Source organism: Cynoglossus semilaevis, chromosome 12 (assembly GCF_000523025.1).
Source record: "Cynoglossus semilaevis isolate Cse_v1.0 chromosome 12, Cse_v1.0, whole genome shotgun sequence".
NCBI lineage: Eukaryota > Metazoa > Chordata > Actinopteri > Pleuronectiformes > Cynoglossidae > Cynoglossus > Cynoglossus semilaevis.
Window position 1 is genome coordinate 12166923 of NC_024318.1, and position 21404 is coordinate 12188326.

General features: G+C 40.8%; 1 protein-coding gene across 1 annotated transcript in view; it reads left to right on the top strand.

Annotated features, from left to right (window-relative positions):
* Positions 1–21065, top strand: part of stk32c (serine/threonine kinase 32C) — a 64032-nt gene extending 42967 nt beyond the window's left edge. The window contains exons 4-12 of the mRNA XM_025060780.1: positions 5974–6147; positions 10374–10411; positions 11055–11144; positions 11386–11489; positions 11595–11711; positions 13099–13224; positions 14240–14368; positions 17240–17307; positions 18815–21065. Of these exons, the coding sequence (XP_024916548.1) occupies positions 5974–6147; positions 10374–10411; positions 11055–11144; positions 11386–11489; positions 11595–11711; positions 13099–13224; positions 14240–14368; positions 17240–17307; positions 18815–19016 (1048 nt within the window). The 3' untranslated portion in view covers positions 19017–21065. The remainder of the gene's footprint in view (positions 1–5973; positions 6148–10373; positions 10412–11054; positions 11145–11385; positions 11490–11594; positions 11712–13098; positions 13225–14239; positions 14369–17239; positions 17308–18814) is intronic.
* Positions 21066–21404: the final 339 nt, after the last annotated feature.

Below are 21404 nucleotides of genomic sequence, written 5' to 3' on the forward strand. Positions count from 1 at the left end.
AAGGAAGTTTCTCCCAGGAATAGCAAACGTTAATAGCTCTGTACATGAGTTGTTTACCGATACGGAGCCAGGAAGATGCCGAAGAGACACCAACAGCCAGAGAGAAGGCATGCAAAAAACAAAATGGCTGTCAGAGGCAGTACTGACGTGGCCTGTCGTAGTAAGAGTTGTTTATAATGTGGTTATAGAGAGACACTCAACAGCAGAAATGACCGCGGCTCTCATCCATCATCCATCATCCACCTGTGTCTGAATCTACCTCGGTTTATATGTCCTGTTCCACGGTGGCCATTAGAGTCACCTTTACGGTTTTGTTGGCCTTACTGGCCTATACTCAGTGTAAATTGTCGCAGCTAAGTGCTAGACTGAGATGAGTTAACATGGAAAGTCAACCCAGAGCAGTGTTTGCACATATTCTACAGTATTTCCCTGGAAAGATTAGGTAATGACATGTTTGATCATCAAGTTTCAGTTGGCTCACAGTTGACTCACTAACCAGCCCCCTGTTGTCACTCAGCAGGGAGGTACTTCATCGTTCTTCCTGCTATTGTATTGACGAACAAAGACAACAAATTATTTGCCGTAAATAAATGATAGTTTGTTTGTTATTTTCCACCTCAGTTTAATGACATTGGGCGGTTTTCCAGGCCACACGGTGACAAATCTTACCAGGATGGTTGCATTACAGCCACATCACTGGTTCGATGGTTCAGTCCATGGTCAGTCTTTCTGTTTGTACCAGTACTTTGGTTTCCTCCCACAGTCAAAGGAGATTAGGGTTGATCAGACACTCTAAGATGACCAGAGGTGTGGAAGTACGTGTCTATATGTGGCCCCAGTGATGGAATACTACTTTTTAGTACTTAGCTATTTACAGTACTCTGTACTGATGGTGGTATAGAACATGGTCGTAGCAAATGTCCTGATACCACAGTAGGTAAATGCTTAATTCTCAATTGTTATATTTTTACTGACACGTGGATTCATGAGTCAGTAATTAAAGTCAAACATACTAACACCACACATTTTTATAAACAGTTAAGTGTTAGATGAATACAGGTGTAATTATAAACATTATTGTCCTCACACCTCTGCTCGGTTCTGTCTAAACCTGAATGCCTTAAATCTCTCCCTGAAGATTAACACAGCTTGAAATTCAAACCTCACTAAGTTTTTAGAGCGTAATCATGTTTAATTCATCCGAAATAAATGAAGTTGAATACCTTAGTGGCAAAAAAAGATGTGCTCCTGCTTGGAAAGTAGATTTTGATTTCTCCACTTTTGTTGTGGTGGAATCCAGGAGAGCTACCCCTGGACCATCGTTTTTGTGGTGTCCTCTGACTGCTCAGCCCTTCATCACACTCAGAAATCAAGTGAGCACAGTGGTGAGGATAGATGTGCTGCCTCCTGCTCAGCCTCCATTAGGAATATTGATTTTAGACCCATATGGAACAAGGCCTTTGGAGACTGTGGAACAAATTAGCCTCTACACCTCCAGTCAGCAGGTATAACAACCCCCTGCAGGGGGCCCTGGCTGTAAATCATCCTCATAGAAGGAGAAACGTGGGATGATGCCTGGAAACATGTTCTCCTTCTCTGGGCATCTGCAGAATTTTGTTCCCTCCCTCCGCACCCTTCAAGGACTTTTAACGAAACCGCCCATTACACTACTTTTGAAAACTTCTTTTGTAGGACATTATGTACCGGTGCACCTTGTGAAAAATAGGCCAGTGGAGCTGGTATGTCTGAAGGCAAGAGTTTGGAGGCGTTTGAGAAGAGAAGCAGCGTTCACTCACGCCGTTGTTGCAGGAATCCTCAGTGGAGATGAAAGTGTCCTGTGATGGAGTCTGGCGGCCGGAGCCGGCCCGTCACTCTCCATCACCGCTGTATGTAGGACACTTGAAAACTTTGTGGAACAAAAGAATCACAAGCTCATGTTTGCCTCTCACACATTACCCCCTTAAAAGTCGTCCCTTTATTTTCCCTCTCTCCCCCCTGCGTCCCTGGACTCATTTGTCACCGTGGCCTTATTATTTCAGCCTTTTTCAGCCTTGTACTCTTTTCAGCCGGCTACCCTTCTCCTCGTAGTCGCTGACTGTCGCGGCCTTGTGCTGTCCTGGCCTTTTACACATGGTCACCTCGTGGTGTTGGACACTACAGTCTCTCCCCTCTCCTCATATCGCTTAAAGGCACTGTGCTTATACTCCAGGGTCTAAACCTCAAAACCCCTGTGCTCATTACAAAGCATTGTGTTCTATAAATTTTGCCCGTATTTCACTTTGAAGGGCAGCAAAGAGGGCTAGGTATGACGTCTGTGATAATCAAACAGATCAGCTCTTACGATCGTTACGACGGTGGAAGAGCTTTAAATGACCGAGTTAAATATGATAATTCTACATGGAAACAAACATGTTTAGGTTCTTTAGCTCGTGGCTAACAGACATTCTCTCTACATGGAAACAAACATGTTTAGGTTTTTTAGCTCGTGGCTAACAGACATTCCAAAGGAACAGATAATTAACTAAAAACTGCCAATAACAATTGTTCTACAATGTAATGGATTACAAATGATAAAAGTGTGTGGTTGGAGAGACTGTTTAGGAAAGCATTGTGAGGCTCACCAAGGCCAGGAAACACTGTGCTGTAGAAACTGAATCACTGTCAACAGTATTTCATTTGATCAAATCCCTAACACAAGTTACTGTAATTATTTTTTCCTCCTGCTACTGTAGAATATGTAAATGGCTGTTCTGTACAGCCTGCTCCGTCCTGACAACGTGCTTTGTTCTTCCAGACAAAATGCTCGTGCTGAATGGTTTCTGCAGCATTTCACAAGTCATTTCAACTTGTTTACACAGCGCCACATCAGAGAGATTTTTTTTTCTAAATACAAATCCACATTTCAAAAGAATTAGTACTCCTTTTGAAATACAATAAAAAAAATTAAATACTTCCATACTAATGGAGGATGACTTATGGAATGACTGACATTTTCAAGAATTGTTTCAACAATTTCCCCAGAGTGGGATCAATAAAGTTCAATGTAATCCAGGAATGGGCAAATTATGGCCCGGGGGCCGGATGTGGTCCGCTTAGCTTTTTAATCTGGTCCACTACACTTCTCCAAATTTAATAATTCATTTTTAATATCACTATACTTCTGCCTTTCCTCTGCAATGCCCTCCCTTCCCCAATAGAGGGCATACAAAAGACAAAGCATTTTAGCTTTTCACATCAGAGAGATAGCTAATTATGTCATTTTTCTTAGTTCACAGGAATGCTCCATCTCTCTGCTCCTGACCCTGGCCCACTGTCCAATTTTAGGGGCCAATTGTGACCCCCAAAACGTCTGGTCTAATTCAAGGATGACGGTGGAGATTTGTTGCCCAGGGACATGCTGTAGAAAAAATATATTCCAGCTTTTAAAAAAATCCAATTGATGCCGGTACATTCACAGTAAAATACAGACTACGATAAAATGTGGTCAGGTTGGGTTACAAGAGCAGACCTGCTGCCTTCAGTTAGATACATGTTGTACTGGATTATACAGTTGAAGTACGACAGTCAAACCCTGATGAAGGCCTTTAAAATCAACCGTTTTTATTTCCCCTCTTCAGAAAGTTACAAAAGAAGTCTCATGAGGAAGAGTGACCTCACAAAAATATTTTTGTCCCCGTCTCCGTCCACCTTAGCCATGAGTCCGAAAGGTGATTAGTGTTGTCACCAGGGCAGGATTCATACGTTCCGGTTGTCCTCCCAGATCAGACTTCCCTCTGTCACCTCAGTAACAGCAGGGAGCCAAGAGACAACAAGACTGAGTCACTGCAGCATTTCTCCGAGGAGGCCAGATATTTTGGTTGGTGGAGTGGGACGACGGCTCTGCCTGAGAGGAGTCTCATCTGTCAACTAGGTACCAGGAATCAGACTGTGACAATGAGGTGATAAAAAGGTGACGCTGAGGATTCCCTGCCAACAGCAAACAACATCCTGGGGCCGGCCATCTGCTGAGGCTGCCATGTGTTGATGTTACGCTAGCTGATCTGTAAAGGGTCAGCTCCGGTCCACTGTGTCTGATGAAAGTGGCTCGAATAGCTACAGGACGACTGCGAAAGGCAGGATTACTCACGGAGGAAAGCTTCTCACGTACTCATGCAGTAGTATTTGTAGAAGTATCTTTCCTGCAGTGGCTTGCTTCAGTTGGTCTTTCCTCCTGTGTGTACTCCAGTCCCACAGTCCAAAGACATGCAGGGTTCTTATTCTATTCTGATGTTTTATAAACCATTCCTTAAGAGAATGGTTAGTGCTGGTTACCTTTCATGCTTTTTAAAAGAAAAAAAGAAAAATCGTCATTAAAGTGACAGTTATGTTAACATAAAAATGACACTGGAAATGAATGACAGAAATCAAAAGCTTTAATGAAGTGACATTTTATTTTTATTATCACTTTAACTTTCTTAGTGAACTTCAAATTTCAACTGAAACCTTTTAAACTTTACCTTTTACATCAGTTAAAATGTTTTTCTGCCACTTGACTGAATTGTATCAACATTTGTTTTCATCTAAAAGTAGCAACAAAAACAAATACGCAAAGAAGTTATTTTTCTGTCTTCCAGAATGAACAGTTTGCAGATGGAGTGGAATAATAGTATTTCTCTGCAGCAAACACAGGCTCCGCTCTTTATTTAAACAGAAGCAGGAAATTGCACCTGGATGAAACCAATCAGACGTTTCCCCCGAGTGTTTAGAGCCCGGCCTGTGAGCACAGAGGAAACTTACAAAAACAAGCAGTCTGACCGCTGCAGCTGAGTTTTAATGTGTCAGTAAAGAAGCGTCTCAGAGGAAATCACGTTAAACTCTGCCTAATGGAACAAAATCCGCCGATGCTCTGTCTGTCTCGCCTCTGTGCTGCTTAATGACACAGGAGGGGGCTTCGAAGCTGTTTTCTGGCTTTGTTTTCTGAGATGAGAAAAAGACGTTTCTGTTGTTCATCTGTCTTCGCTCTCATCTCCATGTTGCAGCCCGAGTCTGAAACAAACTGAGGTTGAGAGTGACAAATTTCCATCTATTGACGACTGGCTGTGTTTTAATTTGACGTGCATGATTAGTAAGGCTGATGGACAGGAGCGCCTGGAGAATCACGAGTAACGCCGAGTAGAAAAGGGCTGTTACTCCAGCTCCCATTTGACACTTGACTAACGCTCCTCATGTACCACTTTCTCAAGGCTCCAAGCTCAGCTGGGATTCCAGGCTAGAGGCTGTTATTTGAAACAAATTCATGATTTTTAAGATATTTTACAGAACAAAATTGATCTTTTAGCTTTAGAGAGGAAGTATTGATGTATGGATCCTTTCGTTTTTACTGCATAGAGATAGAAACAAACACTGAAGTGGGAATACCTATACAAATATTTAAATATTGAGTACTTCCTGGCAGGTTCATCTCTATAGCTCAGGTATGTCCAAATTCTGATTAAGGGGCCAATTGGGACCCGCGGATCATTTATTTAGCCTGCTATCACTTTTTTTCCAATAGGCCTGTTAGCCTATGTCCTACTTAGCGGAAGCCAACTAGAACAGTTTCTACCTGCCTGCAGCTGTACTAATGAATGCTACTCAATGAGCACAGTGTGTTAATGCATTCAGGCCATATACATTAGTGTACGTGCACACGGCTAGCTGTTATGTTGCCGAGCAGTAGATGGGTGACACATGAATGCAGCATTTCCCAGCGTTCGTACACAGACGTTATCTTCAGCCGCTGTTAGCCTTCTGTTGGTTTCTCTAAATGTGCATGTGTTTGCAAATGTTTTTTGTGCTGCATCCGCTGCATGCAAGAGCATAACAGCGTCCCCTTCGCTCCTGTGCTGTGTGTGCGTGCTCAGTCTTTGCCCTTGCTTTTTTTTATAATTTTTTTTTTTTTTATACATTCTACAAGAACTGAAACAAACCGTGTCCTTCTGGAACTGTTTTCAGGTACTCCTTCCAGGACGAGGAGGACATGTTCATGGTGGTGGACCTCCTGCTGGGAGGAGACCTGCGCTATCACCTGCAGCAGAGCGTTCAGTTCAGTGAAGAGGCTGTCAAGCTCTACCTCTGTGAGATGACCCTGGCGCTGGACTATCTGCAGAGCCAGCACATCATCCACAGGTGAACATACTTCCCAGACTCCCTTTTTTGCTTCCATTTTATTTTAAAACCTTGAAATGTGTCAGCATTGCATTTGCAAATTTACTTTTGTAGAAAAAGTAGCTCAAAAAGTTCAATATATGTGTTTGAAACTGGTTAAAGCCCAGTCACAAGGGTCAAAAGAAAGGATAATATTTGTTGCTCGTTTTAGTGCACTAACATTTAGAACTGGCACACACTGTATCTGTCCTTCAGCCATTATTGAGGTTTAAAAAGAAAATACTTTTTTAGCAAGCAGTCAACTGCACTTCTCTGATCCCTAAACACCAGAACTGTGCCTTTGCTGATTGGTTACGCTCCTGTCTCATAATCCCTCTACTAAAAAAAACACACACCCAGCTGCAGCTACTGCTGTCGACCCGACAGTAAACCGACATCAAGGCTGTTCACTTGAGTTCAGTTTAAGATCGTACAAATACACAGAGTGGTGGAGTGAAATGTTCTTTTGACACATTTTAATTGGAACAGATGTTAAAATAAACACAAGACGGGAACAGAGAAATTCAAAAAATGGAAGTGTGCATAAATCATTTGACATCACCACTACACATTGAGCCACATACAGTTTTTCCAAAATAAAGCAGCAGTTTCTTAGTTGGACACTGGCAATTATTGGGATGCTGTCTCTGCGTTAGTTTGATTTTGTGAATTGAAGTGGTTCAATGTTAGCTTAAATTTGATCCTATAGTAAAAACCTATGTTTTCAGTATAAGATTCTGTTTGTAAAACAGCTTGTTAAGCCACTAATATTTCAGTATAAATAAATAGTAACTTCTTATTTTCTGTTTAAGTTAAGTAAACAGAATCATCTTCACCTGAAATCATCTTTTTATATCTTTGAATTTTATTTTTATTTTACTTCACCTCCATTAAATCAAAACAGCGAAGTCCTTCTGGGAAGGACTGGGAAAATAGGAAATCTCAGGTTATATGAAATGTGGCATTAAAAATGTTTTGTCAACTGTATTGTGCTCCTGTGGCCAGCAGTGATTATTATTGGTGATATATGAATTCCCTGATTATCTCCTCAGGCCAGACACCTAACACAAAACTGAAAGTCAGTGAATTTTTTGTTTGTTTGTTTTTTTACCTTGGAAGTGTAATTTCTCTTTTCTTTTCCTGAGGGAAGCGTTATAAAAGGTACGAGCACGGTCTGTTTATCACCACGGAAATAATTGAATAACAAAAAAGTGGAAGCTCGCACGGGGTCATTTTTCGAAATAATTGAATAACAAAAAAGTGGAATTTTTCACCATGTGGTTTGTCGTACCATGTGGTTTGTCGTAGTTTCGAAGGAGGCTCAAACTGACGTCTCTTGTTTACGCTACACAGCTTAACATAACTCCTGTGTGTGCTGATGTATTTGTCGTCATCCATCATCTCGGTCCGGGGTCCGTTCACTTTCCACGGCCTTTTGTGGAGATGCACCGAGTGCAGTGGGAAGTGTCTGTGCGGCCCAGTAAATGAAAGAGCTGGATCCCCTCAGACTGCAGATTTAATGCCACAGATGGTTGAAAAACTGTGTGAATCCTGTTCAAACCCTCCTTGGGGCTAACAGTTCTAACACAAAGAGAAAAGGAAACAGAAGAGACGGGGAAGTGTGTTTGTTGGTGTGTCTACACACCTGAGGGTTTGAAACCCAGCTGTCTCGTGTCTTTGGACTATGAAACATACCTGTACAGTTATAGTTACTAATTAATTTTTTTTTTTTTTGCTTTATTGTGAAGGAATGTTTTCCTTCTTTTTTTGTGCAGTCCCATTGTTTTTGACAGTTAATGTAGTAAATTAGAATGAATGAAAACAAGTGAAACACTGCACTAGCTAATGTACTTTAAAATAATTTAATTCCATTTTGACGTCTTCTTTAGGTTATAGTAGAGAGAGTCCAACATGGCAGCCTGTGCCTCTGGATGCTAATACTGCTAATGTGGTTAATAAAAACATGTTTACAGTTATAAAAGCCACAGAAGTAAAAATGATTAGCTATGATCTTGATCACAAAAAACTTTTAAATTATAGTCATTATCATCCATCCGAACACAAATAACTCTAACTTTATGATAACTTTATTTTAATATGTACCATTTTGGTCTTAATTGTTATTCAAATTTATATTTAAAGTCAAAGTAGGCTATTATTTTATTTTTTATCAGTAAATAATTTTCAATTATTACACAAATAAGGGACTTTGAGTAGATCTGATTCTTGTCTTGTCTGAAGGTCCTGGCTTTTTGTTTTGGCCTTGCTGGTCTGCATGCCGCTGTGTCCCTGGACAAGCCTTTTTTTTTTAATTGTTTTTAACTTACCCATCATTGATTACCCACTATTTGACACCAACTGTTCAGCCTTTGACATTTTTGTGACATTTAAACCCTGGCTAGCTTCATGGCTGTCCCTCTCTGAACAGTTTAGTTCCGCTGTAAGCTTTGGAAAGAGAACCCTATACAATTATTTTGTTGCACCAAGTGAAGGAAGAAGGGTCTCTGGTCTCCTAGCAACAGTCAGCTGCTGCCATGCCCAAGGAGGTAAAATTAGTCCTTTGAGTAAAGAATAGTGTCTCCTCTCCTCTCTGCGTTTCTCTTGTCCTCCCCTCTGAGTTTCCTCTTATTTTGTTCTCCTCCGTTCCTCCTTTCTTCTCAGAATACCAGATTTCTTGAACCGAAATCCTTACGTCAGCTCACGCAGTGCTGAAAAGGAATTCAACATGGAGCTTCGTGTTCGAGCAATGTTTTCACGCTTGATGCAAAACGAAATGTTTAGTCTTTAAAAAAAATAAATAAGTCAGTCACTCTCAGGCTTCCTGCTGTGAACATGTATGTTCTGCCTGAGTCTGTGCCTGGGGAGCAGCCTCCACCACCACTGCTACATCAGCCTCCACCACCACTGCTGCATCAGCCTCCACCCCCACTGCTACATCAGCCTCCACCACCACTGCTACATCAGCCTCCACCACCACTGCTACATCAGCCTCCACCACCACTGCTACATCAGCCTCCACCACCACTGCTACATCAGCCTCCACCAACTACCAAGAGGTTTGGCATGTGGTGTTAGCATCAGCCTAGTGTTGCGGAGCCGCAGTGAACACATGTGTCTCTGGGTTAAGTGGATGCTCTCAGTGGATTGCGTGTATTCTCCACACCAGTGTGATGTGCAGCATAATTAAATAAACGTTGTACTCTCTGTTAATAGCCTGTGGAGGTCTTCCAGGAGTGTTGGAGCGTACAGTATGTGTGTGTGTGTGTGTGTGTGTGTGTGTGAGAGTGAGAATGTGGATGGTTGAAAGCGTGTGTTTTAATGTGTCAGTTGCATGCAGTGTGAAATGTATGTGAGACCAGGAGCCTGCAGGGACTTTGGTTTGGGTTGTGTTCACATGCTCTCAGGCGATGTTGGAAATACAGGGAAGGAGAGTTATTCTCCCTCTTCATCTTCTCCCACTGACACATGCACAACATGTTGCACCAACATGTAATTCACACATACATCATTCTACCGACACCTCCTCCACCCTTTCACATCCAAACACACCATTCATGCCCGATCAGTGTTCTACTGAGTGGAAGAGCAAACTAAGGCTCAGCTTTTTAAACTTCTCCAAATTATATAATTTATTTACATTATCTATATACTTCTGCCTTTTCCCTGCAATACACGTTTCCGCAATAGATGGCATAAAAAATGATTTTAGCATTTATGCATGTAATTTATCTTAATTCACACGAACGCTCCATCTCTGTGCTCCTGACCTGGCCCCCGTTCAATTTTAGGACAGTTGTGGCCAACCAACCAGTGTGTATAGTAAATAGGAAGAATTGTCATTGGAATTTATCTGTTTGCCTTTTTAACACTGCTGTTCTCGTCTGATGTGATCACAGAACTTAACCTGGAATTCAGAAATATTATCCTGTAATGGTTATTCAAGGACAAGGAAAAAACCTTGATAACAAATTAGGTCCACATGTCCTCAAGACTGATGTGCCATTTTTCAACTTTGACCTGTCAAAGGTCGTTTTAAAAAGAGCTCAGGGATAATGTCTGAGACAGATCCCATGAAAATGTCCTACTTTTCTACTTCTGTCTGTTTCAGTTTCAGCCAAACTACGGCACACCTGTTCTGTAACTCTGTTTATCATCACTTGGTGACAAGTATTGTTACAGTAACTGACTGCATGCTTTGTCTTTTGTAGAGACGTCAAGCCAGACAACATCCTTCTGGATGAGAGAGGTAAGGAAAACTTAGTTTGTTGAAGAGTCATTTAAAAATGTTAGATTGTACAATTATCTTTTACTTATGATTATGATTCACATTTTCACCTTATTTAATAAGTTACTAATGAATTGTTTTTAAAGAACAATATTGTCAGACAGTCATGTCTGGCATAAATCTAAATAGTTAAATAAGCCATTTTAAGAAGTGTGTGAATGTTGAGAAAAATATCCCGTACCATACATAAATAATATTTTCCTACGACCTATTATGACTTTTTTTTTATTTCAAATTATGTTTCTGTTTTCAGCATCATACTGACTTGCTCGACTTTGTTATTTTTCCTCCAGCCATTAGCATTTGTTAATTCGATGGATTTTCCCTCCTAGTTAACACCAGTGGTTTCTGCTGTAGCTTCCTGTAAACATCACCAACTGTGCGGATTATGTACAAATAGCACTGAGACTCCATGAAACATGATATGCATAAAATGCTGACACGGGTGAGAATAGTAAGAAGGTCAGAGGAGTCGACCTCAGATACATGCCAATAACACACACACACACAGACACACACATTGATCCATCTACAGAGGTCATGTTTTGTTGTCGGTCCTGTATTGAGATGTTCACGTCGGGTTTCGTTCCGTTTGTCTCCCCAGGTCACGCTCACTTGACAGACTTTAACATCGCAACAATAATAAAGGACGGAGAACGAGCCACTGCCCTGGCTGGAACCAAACCTTACATGGGTACAAATGTAATATATTTCACAGGAATATTCTATAAGAAGACACCTGACTGGAATCCTGAGTGTGTTGTGACGGCATGTAACACAGTTCCAGAGCCTGGTCTTATAATAGTAAATACAGAAAAGTGTCGTAATTACACAACATTCCTCAGACTGTTTGTAAAACACCATTATGATTATCTCATATGCAAAAAAGTTTGTTTTTCTTCGTACCAACAGACGTTCTCTGTTCTTGCTTTCAGCCCCAGAGATTTTCCATTCCTTTGTAAACGGAGGAACGGGCTACGCCTTTGAAGTCGACTGGTGGTCACTAGGGGTGACAATCTTTGAAGTGCTGCGTGGATGGGTAAAGAATGATGCCAAGACGATATAATTCGAAACTGTTGCAAATTGCTTAAAAAGTGCCTGAATGCATTCCCCTGTGTTCTCCCGTTTTACTCTTCCATGCCAGAGGCCCTACGACATCCATTCCAGTAACTCAGTGGAGTCTTTGATCCAGCTCTTCAGCACAGTCAGTGTGCAGTACAGTCCAGCCTGGCCCAAGGACCTGGTTTCTCTGCTGAGGAAGGTGAGGCAGGGGGAGCACTCACTGGGTGTGCTCACTGAACAAATCTTGACAAAAAGAATCAAATTAAAGATTTCCTTGAGATTTCCTCTATATTTGGATGTCCAGATCAGCAACAAAATCACCAAGTCAGCTGAGGTTACCATTTGTTACGCAGCGTACAGTTTGTAAAAATAGGTTTCGGTGCTTATCCAGAGCCTGAATCTCAATAGCGACGGCTAAAGCATCGATAATAATTATTAAAAATGAACTTTTCTTTACACATCTACGAAATGCAAATATAATGCTACTTGTGTTTTCTTTGTGGCCCAGTTCTCCTGTGTGGCCCATTGGTTAAGTTAAAGAAGCAGCCAGAGCAGCTGGGGACGCAGGTAGAGGGGAGAGTGGAGGAGCTGAGCCCCCTAGCTGCAAGAGAAAAGAAAATGACAGATGGCAATCTCAGTGATGAAACCTGAGAGTGCTTGTGTTTTGTCACGTGGAAGTAATTCTGTTCCTAAATCTCTCTTTTTTTTACTCTCAGATCACAACTGCCTTCCTCCTTGTTTTTCCAACATTCTGTTCACAGTCAACAACACGGTCAAATAAACGCACGGTCCAGTAGTGGAATTGTTCACATGAGAAACAATGTTTTGGGTTTTTTTTTTTTTGGTTTTTTTTGGCAGAGTCTAACAACATGAGAAACAATGTTTTGGGTTTTTTGGTTTTTTTTTTTGGCAGAGTCTAACGTGTCAGCATGTGTGTGCGTGTGTAACAGAGAATTCTGGACCGAACGTTGGTCTCTTCCACTCTGCTGCTCATCAATTACAACGTCTGACAGATTTACCAGCTCTGCAGGAGAGACCTGGGCCAGTCCGTTAGCATGTTAGCATGTCGCTAAAAATGAAAATACAATAGATAGCATTCCTACAAAAAGTTCTGCCACGCGCACGATCTTATTTCTGCAACAAACCTGATGAGATGATTATTTATCAATAAACTCTAGTTCTAGTTCACAAAGAGTAAATACAAAGATGGGTACTGTAAGTACTGTTTCTACAACATTGTCCGAATTCGACTTTATTTTGAGTTTTATTTAAGTTTTATACACTTTTTTAAAAACAGATTTTTTGTGTTTTGTTAATTAAAAAGGAAATTGTTTGCAGTGTTATCTATTCCAAGCCAAACCAGAGTCCTGTTAAAATCCAGAGTAAAAGCAAAAAGAGCCCAGGCCTTAATGACAATTCATCTTTATTTTACCACCTTGAACAGAGAAGAGTCTGTGAGTGATGACAAGAGCTGCGAAGGTGATATAACCGCTTCTTACAAGGTGACATGATGTAAGTGACGTTGCTGTCTGTGTGTCTGTGTGTGTGTGTGTGTGTGTGTGTGTGTGTGTGTGTGTGTGTTCTAGCTGCTGACGGTGAACCCAGAGCACCGTTTCTCCAGTCTGTCTGACATGCAGACATCTCCCTACCTCGCTGACATCAACTGGGATGCTGTTAATGAAAAGAAGATGGAGGCTGGATTTGTCCCCAATGTCAGTTCACATCTTCACCAGAACACACATCAGCACACACGCAGAGATGTTCAGAGAGACTTTTGACATTTGTTTGTTGCTGTTTTCTTCCTATCTCCTCACATCAACATAAACAGCTTCTCTCTCAGTTTGTCCATGGACACGGTTCAGTGGTCCAGTCAGACACAATGTCTTTTTACTCTGGAGTTTTAGAAGGGAAACCCTTGAATTGTGAAATTGAAGTCCTTGAGCAGCCCAAAAAAAATCTTTCATTTTCACTACTACATCTCTAAAACCTCCATCTGAAAAGACTTAAATAAAACATCTATTATACACAATACTTTAAATACTGCAAAGTACTTTTGTAATAACCTTCACCTTCACCATCATTGACTATTGTGTCTCCAAAGTCAGGTGAACATCATATTGACCACATTATAGTTAGTAAAACATATTAAGCCCAACTTAGCTTTGTTATGCTAATTGTGCTAACAAACCCTGTTATTCTCTATGTTATAACCTTTTATGGATTATTTATAGCTTTTCTTAATAATGAATGACATCATGCACTATCTGGGTGTCCAGACCAACCAGGTGGAGGTTAGGGGTCAGGGAGGTGAACGACCGTCCGTCTGAACTGGTGCAGAACAATACGGCGGTCCACTCGAAGCTTGTGATGAACTGTGTTTAGAGAGAATAACGACTGTCGACACAGCCTCACAAACACACACATGCATATTGTATACTTGCACTATAAACACTCGCACAGGCACTTTCTTCTGTCGTAATTAGAGTGTAGTGTAGCAACTGAATAATGCAAAGAAAATGGAATGCAGCTTCTTAATGGTCTCTTACTATGATCTGTACACAAGCCCACAGTGTGTGTGTGTGTGTGTGTGTGTGTGTGTTAGTGATAGAGAGTGAGTGTGCAGTATGTTTGCTCTATTGCTTTAATTATCCTCATTACATTTGTGACTGCTCTGTGTACACGCTGCCTTATTTATGAGTATCTGCTCTTATTATCATCCCCCAACAGAAAGGTCGCCTCCACTGCGACCCCACCTTTGAGCTAGAGGAAATGATCCTGGAGTCTCGTCCCCTGCACAAGAAGAAGAAGAGGTTGGCCAAGAACCGCTCGCGAGACAACAGCAAGGATTCACAGTCTGTGAGTGAACTCAGCTCGACTGTCTGTTACATCACCTCACACCAGAATAGTTTAGATATTAGAACCAAGCTGAGGTCTAATTGAAAGGTGCTGAATGTAAAACAGCGCCACCAAGTATTTGACATTGTTGAGTGTTCCCCGCCTCTTTCTAGACTGGCTTCTTGGTGAAGGGTTTATGAAAGGAAAAAGCAGAGTGCTGATATTCAGGAGTGTTGAACTGATGTTCACACATCTATTCATATTCTGACTTAGGTTGTTATCCACTGAGACAGGGTGTCAAACTCATTTTCACCGGGGTCACGTCAGCAATACAGCTCCCCTTGCTGTGTAAGAAAAACAACTTTTTATTTATCAGGTTAAGAAACTCTGCTGCATGGACCTTATTAAATGCTTTTAAAGCTCCTGCAGGTCACTAAAGATGACTTGGCGGGATTTTTTTTTGTTTGTTTTTTTTTTAGTATTGCTGTTGTTTGTCTTTCTGTTCCAGCAATGTACAGAAACATGATTAATGTTTAATTATCTTGAATAATCACTAATAACTGTGATTCTGATCAGTCCTGATCAGATTAGGACTTATCAGAAAGGTGGGTAGAGAGAGAATATGTACACTGCAACAGACTGTCACCACGGTAGTATGCAGTAGACATTATACCACCTGGATTATCATCCTTTTCCAAAAACTTTTTTCCTAAACTCTAAGGTCAGCTCGATCAAATCTGCACCATCTTTTAAACTCCACAGAAAAAAGATTTTTTTATATATAATATTGTATTCAAATTATCACATTGGACCAGCTGCAAAGAAAACAACAAAAGTTAACATGTTGCTGAATTACTTCTTTTTTTCACTCTGATGATGGAAGTGTCTACTCCGTCTACTTTTCAACAAGATATCTTGTTTATTTAAAGTTTGTTTTCCTCTGCCAACAATTTCAGCTTTTAATTTTTTTTTTATTATTATATAAGTGCTGAAAGCAAATTACAATCATGTACACACACACGCATTCACACAAACACCCGCCTCTGAGTTCATCATTATCTGCAGCACAGGAGGATTACTCAGATATAACACACTTCAGGATAACAATGCAACTCAGGTTTACCCCCGTCTGTCAGTTCCCATCAAAACAGCGTATTTTTAGACTGGTGCTGAGCCAAATCCCAGCATCTGCTTTTCCTCAGCCCTTCCCAGCTGAGAATGAACAACACTCTGTCTGAGAGACTTCCTGCTCCAGCAAATGAGCTGCAAGTGTCCCGTAAATACCCCGAGCACTTGAATTGGCTAACTTCACCAGAAAATCATTTCCATTTTTAGTTTTTTAATTTTGTCAAGTTCAGTCACACTATTGAATAGTACTTCATGACAGTATTTCATGATTTTTTTTAAATTTATTTCCTGCCAATTACTGTTATGTAAAGTAATTTGAAGCCAAGTTAGTTTGTGTAGATTTATAAATTGCTAGCTCAGGTGGCTAAAATTGAGGCTTGTGGGCCTCATTTGGCCCAGATGTAACCCCAGAGTGGCCCAGTCTGAGTTCATTTAAATATACTGAGTGAAACAGAGAGAGAATCCCATTTGGTGACTAATCTGAAATTCGTACACATGACAGACCAAGAATGCCACACACTCTGTAGCCTAGCAACATGCAACCCACGGTGCAGTTGTATGTGTGTGTGTCCGGAGGCTTTGTGTCTGGAAGCGAAGTACAAAACAACAAAACAGGTCCCTCTCAGAGCAGAACCGTCAGAGTGATCAGTGGCAGCCATCGGTTTAACCTCCAAGTGTGTTCAATTCAGTTGAGTCTCCCTGAGTTAAAAACATTGATTTTGTCCATTGTGTGGACGAGTGAGAGATTTACTGTCTCTCAGTTACTAAGCGTTATCCCATTGTGTTTAATGGCGGCGCTGACTCTGTGTCGTTACATCATCATGTCATCACAGTTTGAAACTGAAGCTAACCTTTAAAGCTAAACCATTCTATCCACATATTAGAGGGTTGAGTTTAACATGTGCCGTCAACATGCTGGTGTGTTCATCTCCCTAAAGTCGGTGTAATGACTCACTGGTACTTACTGGTATCATCTTAGAAGGCAGAACCTCAGGCTCCAGGTCATAAATAATCAAAATAAATATCGTGCCAATGCCGTAAAGGCTGCTAAAATACACGTCAAAGTGTAAGTGAGTTCTGTTATTTGTATTTTAACACAGATGAGAAGATGGGCCATCCTGGTGTGTGTGTGTGTGTGTGTGTGTCCACAGGCACAGAAACGGAGTCTCTTTGTCTCCTCTGCTTTGTTTTGTGATGATTAATAAATAATTTACTACTGACAGGACAATCCTTCTCTGTATTTATGAGAAATAGTCTGTTCCCATCAGACATCAGCGTTATCAGCAAGTCTGTGTGTGTGTGTGTGTGTGTGTGTGTGTGTGTGTTTTGGGGAGAGATGTAAGTTGAGGATTGTATACCTCTTACATTTACAGTGTTCTGAAAACTGTGTGTGTGTGTGTGTGTGTGTGTGTGTGTGTGTGTGCCCGTGTCTACATGCTCTGTCTGCTCTTTGCTCTCTGCTCGCATTGCGTTATTACACAGATGATTAAATTATGAAGCCTTCAGTGCTGTTGTCATGGCCTCAAGTGCTTTTGGAAATATGAGATTCTATTTTTGTCTCGGGCCAAACGTCCAATTTGAGGAGGTCTGGCAAACAATCGGCGACTTGTTTTGCAAAGAGCAACAGACAAAAACGAAGAGAAAAAACCAAGAGCGTGAGGCTGTACCTTTTATTTAACTCCTAAATCTTTACGTGTGTTTTTATAGTGTGTCGTAAAATCAGGGACGTGATGTTAACGATGGTGTTTGATCTGTTGCATTCAGGAGAACGACTACTTACAGGAGTGCCTTGAAGTGGTCCAGCAAGAGTTCATGATCTTCAACCGGGAGAGGTGAGAATACAAGGAACATCAGCTGAAATCTCTGAGAAACTTTGTCTAATTTACCTCCAAATAAAATCAAATGTAGTCAGCATTTTCATCGTCTGACCACCAGACTTACCGAACAACCACTCACATGCAATTCTCTGGTCAGTTTGGAGTGAACAGTTACTTCAACCCTTCATGTTTTTGGACGTCTTCCTGCTGTAACTGCCACAGCCTGTTGTAAGATAAATAATATAATAAAAAGACTTCAAGAACTGTTAAGAGGTGTCAAAACTTGCTGGAATAAAAATGAAAAAGTACAACAACAAAAAAACCCACGTATTCTCCGGACTATAAGTCGCACTAGCCAAGAAATGCATAATGAAGAAGAAAATAACATGTGTAAGTCACTCTGGAGGATAAGTTGCACCAGAGCCCTCTAGTGGCTGTCAGTGTGAAAAAAAAACGAACATGTAAATTTTCAGTAGTACAAGAGTAGCAGATACTGGTACAGGAGTCTAGAGTGCCCTCTACTGGCTGTCAGTGTGAAAATAACAGACGTGAACTTATTTTAATATTCAGTGTGAAAATAACAGACGTGAACTTGTATATTTTAATATATCGCAATAAGTCGCAGCTGGGTATAAGTCGCAGATTTTTTTCAAACCAAAGGATTAAAAAAAAGTGCAACCTATGGTTCAGAAAATACAGAAAGCTCAACTCAAAATGATGAACATTTCTACTTCAATTAGTACACACTGAAAACACTTTCTTTTTTTTCACGGCTGACATGTCAAGATATAACAGCCATAATTCATAGGCATCGCTCTGTCGCTGCTCTATTTTAAATGAGGAAATATCAGTTATATCATTTCCTCATTCATTATTAACCCTTTCCTGCCTCTGCCGCAGCATTGCTGGAGTCTGGAATCAAAGTCTTATTATATCACAGTTCTCTAATTAACGGGTGTGCACTATTTATAATTGAAGTGGTGAAATACATGGAATTATGCAGAGCAGAGATACTGTCAAAACCATACGCTACAGATTCTTAGGGAAGGAAGTGGATGTAGATATACAGAAAATTAAATAAGAAACCTAGATGTAACACTAAAGTAAACAGTCACTTCAGATTGTTTGTAGGGATGAATATCTCTCTTCTAACAGACGGTTTGCCATGTTATGATTGCTGTTCTTGTTTTTTTTTTTTTGTTTTTTTTGTTTGTTTGTTTTGTTTTTTCAGTTTTAGTTTGAGAGCCGAGGTTGCGGTGGTTTGGACATGTGAAAAATATACTGTATCCAACAAAGGATGCAGGAGTCAGAGCTGCCAGGCAGGAGGGAGGGAGGAAGAGCCCAGACATGATTTATGAATGTAGTGATGGAGGACGTAGTGATGGTTGTTACAGTAGAGGAGGCAGGAGTTGGGTTAGTGACCCCTGGAGGGAAGACAAAGTTCTAGTTGTTTTATATCTGCAGTCCAGCTGTTGTAAAGCTTGAATATGTAAATTTGTTTTTTTGTGATTTGCGGACTCAGGTTAAAAAAGCGTCAGGAAGAGGGACAAACGGAGGCGGGGGCCGATGACGCCAGTGGAGACGGGGATGGAGAAGCCGAAGCCGGGGCCACGGATGACGATGCAGCTGAGCCAGAAGCTGAAGCGGGAACTGAAGCCGAACCAGAGTCCTCCTCCAAACTGAGCATGTGCGGCTCGGTGTGTTCGTCCCCCAGCAGCTGCTAGCGCCACAACTCCTCACAGTGACCATTGCGGGTCTCTCTGGCCACTGCAGTGTTAGTGCCATAGCAGTAGTTACAGTCTCACCTTTCTCCTTCTATTGTAGCTCAGCGTGGAGGAAATGCACAGCAGGACCTGACGTGGCTCCCGGCATTTCCTTCATCCTTATGTTTTGTAGCATCCTTCCAATAAGGCATGAATGGAGCAGAATTCCTGAGAGCCCCCACCTAGTGTATTCACCCCTCCCTCCAGGGTAAACTCTAACTTCTATGCAACGTTATAGTACAGCATGATAAATAAGGTTTCTCTTCTGAGTAGGTGTTGTTTGTGAGCATGATGACACTGGGAGCAAGAGCGGTGCAGGCTTCCTGCAGGCTGGGTGGTTCAATGGCCACGCCTCCCCTTTCAAAATATGATGAGAAGGACTGAATTATTCATCACAATTATCCTGTAACATGTAACATGTAACATGTAACATGTTGACTGGTTCAGGAAAACTGTTTTCCTCTATTTTTTTTCCTCCAGCTTTTGAAAGGCATTTTAAAAATACCAATTCAGTTGAGTTTGCCAAAACATTGTGGCTTGTTTATGGTTGGTTAAAGTGGTGCCTGGCAATGATACATAATTGGTGTTAGCTATTACCTGTGTAGCAGTGGATGCATTATGGGTAAGAATGCTTATTTGATTTTTTTCTTTCCTTTTTTATTGTTTTATTTTGAAGGGAGAGCAGTATTTTTGGATTTAGTGTTGTCATTTGCAGAGCATGTAGCTCCCCTTCCCTGGTATAGTATGAACTGAAGTTGTGATATATGCCCTGGATGTGGTTGAAAAAATATTGTTGTACTTGGTTCAGAGTGTCAGAAAGTTGGAAAGAAAGAAAATAGGAAAAAAAGAAAAAAACAATTCCAATCATCATTTCTTCAGTGGAAAATGTGACTAATACAATGTTGCATTTTGCAAACAAATTTGGAAACTGCTGGTGTGGGCCAGCATAGCAGCAGATGGGCACGTCCTCAGTTGTCTACTAAATTAACGTAGGAGATTATCATTTCATAGTTCTTTGTTTGTTTTTTTAATCCCACGTACGGTTACCCTGAGAGTTCCATTTTACTGGGATTTTGTAAAAATCACTATAAAAGGATCTGCTCATCACTATTTCTGTAGTTATAATGGAACACAGAAGTTTAGCCCCCTGTAGGAACGTCAGACTCTGCTGTGTGAAATGAGTGGAGATAATCCCCAGTCACATCATTTCATGGTGAATTAGAGAGCACTCCTTAAAAACATCATCACTCCTTTTTGTTTTCTGAAGAACAAAAAGTCTCAGAGTGAAGTTTATTTTTTGGCGCTTCACATCAATGTGTAGCTGCGTCCTGTTAATACTATAGACATAAAACAGAACAGTTGATAAGATCGTGTGACAGTGAAGGTGGCACCATCGGTCTCAGTCTGAATACCTGGGAACAAGTAGCAAAAGTCCACCATGACCCCCTTCTCCCCCACCCCCCAAAATCCCTAATAAGAATAACACCATGTATATAGCATAGAGTGTAGGTAAATAAACTCACCACAGTTTTATGTGGGACTGCAAACTGAACATGTAACCCAGAGGAAGAGCCGCGTGAAGCTGTGCACCGCTTCACTCCACTCCTCCTTTTGTTTTTGTTTTTTGTTTTCCAAGTGTGCAGGCACAACTTGTAGGCAGAATATGCCAAAGCTTTTCTACCATTTGCATAACCATTTCTAAGGACCTTCCAGTGTGTGAATGTATGTCATAAAGTCAGGATTCCTTCAGCCAGTGAAAAAAACGAATCATTTATACAATCATATTGTGCTTATGTAAAAAGCGTATCCTTTAGGTGAAGTGTGTTCTTTTTTTGTTTATCTTGACAAAAAAGTGAAAAGATTGATACCACCACTGCCACGATGTGGAGCTGCAGCTGAGAGGTGATATTCTGACAAAAAGGATGTCAGAAAATAAAATAAAGTAACCAAAGTAGTACCAAATTTGTCACCTCACTTGCAGTAGAGTCCAGGTCTGACTTGATGCTCCAGTCAAACCTGGACTCCAAACTACTGCAAGAAATAAGTCAAAATGTTCCAACACAAAAACACATCTTTATTTTTAAAATCTCAATATATTGCTCTCCATACAATACAATACAAAGGTTTTCAGTTTTAGGTTGTTGTTTTTTTGTTGGTTTTTTTTTTCGGTTTAAAAAAACAAAAAAGATGGAGCTGGATGAAACTGGATTTAACTGGCTTTTATTCAGATTTGGTTGAAAATTTGATGTTTTGCTTCAGACGTAAAAAGAAAATAAAAAATTAAATGATGAAAAAAACCCAAACAGCTCAAAGCTTGACAAAGATATAATGAATTTTTTTTAAGAAGAA